The sequence below is a fragment of the Emydura macquarii genome, unplaced genomic scaffold, assembly GCF_026122565.2.
Source record: "Emydura macquarii macquarii isolate MOO-44397 ecotype Brisbane River unplaced genomic scaffold, CSIRO-AGI_Emac_v2 contig_1876, whole genome shotgun sequence".
In the NCBI taxonomy this organism is placed as follows: domain Eukaryota; kingdom Metazoa; phylum Chordata; order Testudines; family Chelidae; genus Emydura; species Emydura macquarii.
The window spans coordinates 23865801-23874066 of NW_027132013.1; the positions used below are offsets into that span (position 1 = coordinate 23865801).

The window sequence follows — 8266 nt, forward strand, 5'->3', positions numbered from 1 at the left end:
GGCTGGTTTATATCAATTTCTTTTTAAATTGATGAATTCATATGAGCTTACATTGTTCCGTGGGCAACTAAACATAGTAAGATGGAGGTTCCTAGGGTTGTTCCTGGGACTGGGGGTAATTCTTAAGTGTCATTCTGTTGTATAATCCAAGGAGTGGCTGGCTAGAAGAACTCACTCCTTGGAATCAGTTTATATGCTGGAGGTTGTGCATGTACAGCCCAGGAGTGGGGGGTTCTCACAGCAGAGCAAGACAGGCTCCAGGAGTGACAGCATTTCACCAGTCCAGACTGCACCAGGGGAACATCACAACTGATCAAAAAAATAATTGGTCAACTGACCAGGTCAAACATTGGTCAGATATTGCCAGATACTGTCAAACATGGTCAAGTATTTAAAGCACTAGCTTATTAGAAGAGTAACTGTCACCTTAACTACCCCAACATAAGCCCTATACCTCTTTGAGGTGGTTTTATTATGTTGGCATAGCAGGGGAGTTACATTGGGGAGAGGAACATATCAGCATGTATGCCTCCACTGTTGTCAGCAAAAGCTGACTTCTGTTGACAAAAAACTGCAGTATAGACCAGGCCTTCGAGATCAAGACATTTAAGGAGGCTTACTAACAAATGGCACCATAACGTAATCAAAAAGGTAGGCCACCACCTACATCAAGGCATTCTTCCCAAAATATTGAACTGTGGTCAAATAGGCAGTCAATTGACATTATTTGACCAGCCAATTGACTGCCTTACCAAGCCTACCTTTTGGTATAACTTTTTAAAAAGATGTGATTTTTGTTGACATGGATTTTAATATGCATTTTAAAATTTGTTTAGTTTACTGTGCTTTATAATTGTCTGCTGCTCTTCAAATACCTGAAGTGCTTTATGGACATTTAATACATACATTTACAAACGGCTTTATTTTAAACTGTTAATTTTAGGTCAGTAAAAAGATGACTCCTGTTTTATCAGGTGGAAAGATCTGTACACAAACTCTTATTACATTAACCATCATAACTAATATGGGTTAGCACAAGCTGAGTGTTAGAAAGTACCTACCTAAGAGTCCCATTCTCTCCTTTATCCAGGCTAGTGAACCGGCTGTACAGACGAGTGATCTGACTGTGAGAAACTAGGGGGCGAGAGAGAAAGAAATTAGACAAATTAGTTTAACAATAATCCCATACACAAATTGGTTCATTACAACAAACAAGTCACCTGCAGGAAGACAGATGAAAACCCAAAGCACCAGCAAATTCATAAGCAGTCTGAGCAGTATTGCCCCATTCTGCCTCACTCAATAGCAGGGACTAAGTCTGGGGTTCTCCCTGAAATCAAAGGAGTACGGGCCAGTGCTGTACATCTGTAAGTGGGACCAATTAGCCTATGGTCTTTAACAAAAACATCAGTGACAAGTTTTCAACACTGGCAATCTGCTTAGTTTATATTTTCAAGGCTAAATATTTAATGATAGCCAAGTTCAACCCCAATATTTGTCTCCCCACCCCTAAAAATTATAGGCATCCACAACCAAAAGCCTTTCAATCCCAAAAAGCCACTTCTGTATAATGTATAAACCCCTTCCCAAATCCCCTCTCAGGTTCGATGACTGGAAGTCCTTCAGCATTTTTATAAAGTTACCTTGATACAGATTTAGACTTCATAGAATGTGAAATCATAGAATGTGCACTTGTTTAATACACACCTACAGCAGGAGTTGCCTAAATCCTGATGTTTAGTCTACAGCTCTCTACAAGATTTAAAAGTGACATTAAGGGCAAGTCTACAGTACAACAGTAAGTTGATATAAGTTACAGTGACGTACAGCCACCGCAGTAATTGAATCTGTCTTAGACAGCCACATGATGCTCCTTGTGTCAGCGCTGCACACACTCACCAGGAGTGCTTGCACTGATTTAACTGCCAGTGTGGGGTGGTTTCTGAAAGGCAGAAAAAGTTGATGTAAGCAATGCAGTGTCTATCATGACACAGGATCAATTTAACTACATCGACTTAAGCGCTATGTCTCTTGGAGATGGAGTTATGTCAGTGTAGTGCATAAATTACATCGGTGGGAGCTGCACTTTAGTGTAGACCACTGATACTCAGACCTCAGTGGTTCAGGAAATAAATTAGCAAATCAACATTATCCAAAAGAACCAAAGGAGTGTGAATTCATTATTTTATTTACTTTCTTGCCTACATGCCTACCTACTTATTCTCAGAGCAAAATGACCAAGTATTCTACAATTCGTTAACATACTAAAAGCATCCTGATTGGTTAATGATTAAATCACACAGCGTTTTAATATCGTGTGCTGCAAAGAGCTGTAGGAGATGCATTTAAAGAGTCACTTGCAGCTCCTGAGCCTCAGTGAGTATCACTGGTGTCTAAGACCCTGTCTACACTTACTGTGAGATTCAGCTGCAGTTGACGGGAATTACGCAAAGTACACAAAAAACTTGCGTAACTCCCATCAACTGCTGAGCTTCTCTTCTGCGCTCCATCTTCACTGCGCTGCACTGATGGGAACAGTGTTCCCATCAACGCAGTGCTATGCTACTTGTGTAGCTGGTCTTAGTACGTCGATTTCTGGATCGAGTGAGTGGGTCTGCACTGACTGCTCAGTTGATCCAGAGAAATCAATCTGACTGCGGAGTGTAGCTATAGCCTAACTCTGTAGTGTAGACCAGGCCTTAGTGTGTTAATTTGGTACTGCACCAACTCAGTTGTTTCAATAGCTGATAAATGGGGTTTTCATTAGTTGCAAAGCTTTATTCCTACCTGAATAGGCTACACAGCACATGTGACCTCTGTAGTGATTGGGGCACAATAACTGAATTATTTTATCAGGCTTGTTCTTTCACTGAGTTATTTGTTTAAACTGTGCTATTTCCTTCTCTAGGATGGGCTGCCAACAAAAGTTTGCTCCACGTTTCCTTGACAACCTTGTGTCTTAATATGGGTTGGGCAATTTGCTCAATTCCAAATGATGCAAGCACATAGCAAGTTGACTCTGGTGTTTTAAAGATTCAAGTTTATTGTATTATATATAGATCTAGTCTATAGGTTCCAGAGCTTGAAATATTTACCAGATGCCTACTTTTGAGGAGCAGAGTTAAGTGATAGGAAAAGAGGGATGCACTACTTTCAAAGTCCAGGCCATTGTTCTGAATTAGAAGCCACTGGAAAGGGAGAAGGTGCCAGGATTTCTACTCAGGTGCCATCTCTGAACCATGCTCAGGTATTCAATTTTTGGATCACCTTCAACTAGTAGAAGTTTGACAAATTTGAAAAAACTGTTGTCCTTGCTAGTAGCTGGATTATAAAGGACATTGTCTTCTCCCCACCAAGAATCTTACGACTGCTGCAAAGGGGAAGCAAGTCAGGTCTCTCCAATAACATGCTCCTCCCCAACTTCCCATTTTGGCTCTCCCCCATAAAAGTCTGCAGTTCTCAACTCAGCTGTCCTCAGCTTTCTTGAGTAGCAGTGTGAGAATGACAAAATTTCTTGGCATTTTCACTACTATCCACAAAATTCTGAAAAGCTACAGTGAAACTGATTCAAGTTGTGTTAATTTTACTATGCTTCACCAAGCAGCAGCAACAGAGGTCCTTGAATAATCTGCAGCCTTGGGAAGAAAACATTCCCTACTTGGTCATCCTCGTTCATAAAAAATGTAGATTGTAAGCTCTTTGGGGCAGGAACTGTGTCTTATGTTTTACATTAAGCACTTACAGTGCCCAAGGATATGCTACAAGTCACTTGCATACGTGTACATTTGTTTCACATTTGGAAAGTTCCTTGCAATCAAGCATGAACTTGAACTTTAATAGAAAAAAAAAAGTTAAATTTACACAAGTCTACAAACTCTTGCATTCACTCACTCTTCAGGGAAATCTTCCCTCACTTATAGCCAGCAAACTGCTTTTAAATACCCTGATTGGGACTACTACAATAATCCTTTTGGTACATATTAAATTTAATATTTTGCATTACATGTTCTTAAGAAAGCCTCATAGTGCAGATGACTGTTATCAAACAAAAGTGCATTTTGAGAAAGTATGTTTTCCATGTAACAGATATTCATTTGAAATTACTTTCCCCATTAGTTTCCTTCTGTGAGCAGAGCTACCAATGTTAAGTACATACAAGCCTACCTTGCTCTGTAATCCCTTCCCACTGCACACAGACACAAATGAAGGGGAAAGGCAAATAATAATCTGATTAGTTTCAAAACAGCTCAAAGAGACAGGTCACAGGAAGGGCAACAGATATTCTATGAGAGAGGTTATACCAGAGGTCTCAGTTTGAGTGTTTAAGTGCATTACTTCAGTACAAGGGGAAAAGGGTGTGACCTAACAGTTCAAGGACCATCACATTCCTATGCTTATTCAAGGACATGTAAAAGCCAAATGTCAACAAGCAAAGTTGTCAAAACCTGGCTTCATCGGAGACTTCTCCCCTATTTCTTACACTAGTTACTGAAATTTGAACTCCAGAGGGGCTCTCATGATAGTTTTGAAACAAAGTTCCAAGCAAATTTCCAAGCTGATCACAATGTACTAAGGCGGGCGGGGGAGGAGGAACAGCAGTACTGTAAAAATCCATGTAAAAATCTTAGCATGGTACTACCACCACTTTGGAATTTAGGGAGCAAAAGTTCAAGAAATTACTGTAGGTACTCAGCTACCCACTGGTGATTACTTGCCAAATGGCTGGGTTTTAAGGAAAGTTTAATCGGTTTTCCTTCTTGAAAGCCTTAACTATACATGTATATCAGAATTACTATTATGCACAGAATCAATTTCAGACTGCCAGCACAGAATCTAAGTATGAAACAACCCAAAACTTGAACCTTGATATGGGAGGAAATAAAAACAGGCTGCCGTAAAGACCTTTTCTATCCATCCTAAGTACAAAAGCTAACATGGAGTATTGTGTAGCTAAATTAGTACCACCAGCTGTGGCTCTTCATTGCTTGTAAGGGGTCTACTTTTAGTAGTGGGAAAGAGAGAAGGTCACTCACAACTAAACTCCACAGGCATGCCTCCAATAGACCAAGTGCCCTATTCACTTACTTCCTCCTATCCAACAGGAACTGAAGAAAATATGGTTTAGTAATATGAAGACAGACAGCGACAGAGTCCTCAGGTATGTTTAATAGTGTTTTAATTTCTCAAGTTGGACATTTAGCCACAACATGCTGTTCTGCTTTAGTTAGGTTCACTTTAAGAATTATTTAGCTGAGGAAGTAGCAGCAGTATCAATCTTTTAGAGTTGGTGGATGGTACAGAATGTTCAGAATGACCCATATTCACCATGATGCTAACAGTATTTTCCACCAAACTTTATTCCAGGTAATTTGATATGCTTTTCAACTGCCTTTTACCTGCATAGACATTTACACCTGTGGAAAGAGAGTAAGGTGCTAACCAAGTGGTGGAATTTTCCATCCACTGTGCAGACTACACAAGGTAGAGCAGAATCAAGCTCAGTCTATAATTAAGGACTAGAAATGTGAAAGATTACTAAAATAAAGTGAGAAAAAACATAACAGCCTCTGACAGTCCATAGAGAGACATGAATCAATGTCAATTACTCTGACAACAGAGCTATTTTACAAATCCCTAAACAAAAATTAAATCCTAAAATTACAGACGTTAACATTTCAGATCAGACCACAAAAGCTAAAATTTAAGTTATACACAAGTCTAAGTCTCACACTAAAAAAGTTAAATGTCGTATTTAAGGGTAATCAGGGCAGGAACTCTCCTACCACCAGCTAGGTTTGTCACTTAAACTGAATTTTTACACATATTCTAAGTATTCCTAAACCAGGCTCAATGCTCAGTAAAATTCTAGGAATGATCCTCCAACATTAGCTGAAGCATTAATAATAGTGCAATGTATCAAGTGTCAAGGGCCTGTTGGAGAATCATTTCCAGATATTTGCTAGTGGTACTGGAACAAGTGAATGAAACTGTCTCTAGATATTCCAAATGTTTAGTGAGACCATTGTCACCACTCATATTTTGCCTAGATTTTGTATTTACAGGAAAACAATAGTTCAAAAACCAGAGGATGAGGTAGTTTCTACATAGGACAGTTTTACTGCAACAGTTCTTAAAGTGCTCCATTCCAATTCATTTGTACAAGGACTTGTAAACTTTTCTCAGTCACATCTTAAAGTCTCATGGCCCGAATCACTTTCCCTCAAATACATGGTGCTTTCAATCTTCCCTCCAATTTGCCATTATAAAATCCCTAATAAATCTACACAATCACTTCAATGTGAAAATATTAAGAAGGCATTTACTGTATTTTTAGCTTTTTTTCCAAGAGCAGTTTAGTAGCTAGAAACAATGAAAACTAGAAACATTTAATCAGCCAACTCTCCAATGACTACCAGAAAGTACCCCAATTTATAGTTTGGTAAATAGATTGACTGTCCTTCCTCTCCCTTGCATCTCAGGCAATGCAAAGTTAATAAACACTATTTGCATATTCTAGACCATAGTAACTGCTCCTGTGCATCCACCCTTCCCTCCATTTTATAGCACTGCGGCAGGGCATAGGTGCTGGAACTAGGAGTGCTACTGCACCCCTGGCTTGAAGTGATTTCCATCATATACAGTACATGGTTTACAGTTTGGTTCAATGGCTCTCAGCACCCTGCACTATAAAAATTGTTCCAGCACCCACTGCTGCAGGAGACAAGTGCTGTACTTCTGCTGATCCCTCAATCCAAATAGGCCACTGTGGACCACTGCCACCTGGCACAGGCTGGTACAATCCCTATGCTGCATTTTACCTGAGCTACACCAGAGAATCCAAGATCTGTATCTGGTCCGTTACAGTCACTTTCTATTGTGCCATATAGATCTCAGCCACAGCAGAGAATCAGTTTTGTTGGTTTATGCCAATCAGAGTAGGAACCCTGCTAACACCAGGAGTTAAAAAATGGCTGGTACTAGCACCTGTGAGGCAGATAGGACCTTTGCAGACAAGGAAGCTTCTCAGCAAAGGTAACTGATTTTGTGAAGAAATGCTGCTGGGCTTCCACTTTACCAATACCAAATAGTGGGGGTGTAAAGGCCTCTGACCCCCAAGAGCTCAGACAATCGCTCCTTTCGCAAAGCCCCAAAATCCCGTAGGGATAGTCGGCTCATTTTGCTGGGATCGCAGCGCCCAGCATAACAGCGTCACACAGGCCGGCGAGTCACTTCCTTCTTTCCACCTGGGAGGCTCGTTACCGTGTAGGAAATGACCGGGGCAGGAAAGAGCCTGGTCGTGCAGAGAGCACCTGGTCCAGAGGCGGGCGAGCGAGCGGCCCCCGCCTGACCAGAGCCGGGAGTGAGCAAGCCCCGGGGAGCTCGGCCAAGGGGAGACGACGGACCAGCAGCACGGCCGGAGCGAGGGCCTGGGTCTGCCCCGGCACCCAGAAGTTGCTGTACCCGGCCGGGGAAGGCCATCTCCGCACGGCGGCGGGGAAGGAGCCTAGAGACGGGCCCGCGCTACGATCGCAGCCTGGAAACGGCGCTCGGGCTCTCAAGGGCCCCGATCCCGGGCCAGAGCGAGCAGCCCAAGTCTTCGCCGGAGCCGTGGCGTCCACGCGGTTCTTCCCGCGCCCACCCCCCGCGCGGCGGGGCAGGGACCGGCCGCTCGCTGCCGTCCCAAGCCCGCAGAGCCCCGGCCGGCCGGCCGTTACTCACAGCCCGTCTCCTTCTTGATCTCCTCGATCTCCTCGTCCCGCAGCAGCGTGGATGCTCGCGAGCCCATCTCCGGCCGCCGCCGCCTCTGGCCGGCCGCCCGCCCGCAGGGGAAGGGAGCGGGAGCGGGGCAGTGACAGCCGCGGCGCTGAGCAGACCGCACAGAGAACCGGGGGAAGAAGCAACGGCGCGGGCTCGGCCAATCAGCGACGGCTGGCGGACCCCGGACTGAGGCGGCTAGGGGCCCTGAGAAGAGGAGGCGGAGGGAGACTGAGAGCAGCGCGGCCTCTTATCAACCCCGGCCGCGGGGCGGGGCGGAGCGCTCCTTCCGCATCACGCTGTGACCCCGCCCCGCAGCTCCCCGCCTCTCACAGAGGGGAGCGCGTCATCTCCCCCCGCCCGCTCGCCCGTACGGTCACAGTTAGGGCTGTTGACGTCATCGGGAGAGGCCCTAAAAGAGCGGCCCGTAGAAACTACCACTCCCAGCACGCAGCGTGCCGTTGTAGCAGTGATTATTACCACAGGGTGGCGCATTGTACTCTGGGAATTG

At 44.0% G+C, this 8266-nt stretch overlaps 1 protein-coding gene across 1 annotated transcript in view; it reads right to left on the reverse strand.

Moving 5' to 3' along the window:
• CHP1 (calcineurin like EF-hand protein 1) overlaps positions 1–7997 on the reverse strand; it is a 29798-nt gene extending 21801 nt beyond the window's left edge. Inside the window, exons 1-2 of the mRNA XM_067557960.1 lie at positions 7720–7997; positions 1062–1134 (exon numbers count right to left, since the gene is read on the reverse strand). Of these exons, the coding sequence (XP_067414061.1) occupies positions 1062–1134; positions 7720–7786 (140 nt within the window). The 5' untranslated portion in view covers positions 7787–7997. The remainder of the gene's footprint in view (positions 1–1061; positions 1135–7719) is intronic.
• Between the last annotated feature and the right edge of the window lie 269 nt (positions 7998–8266).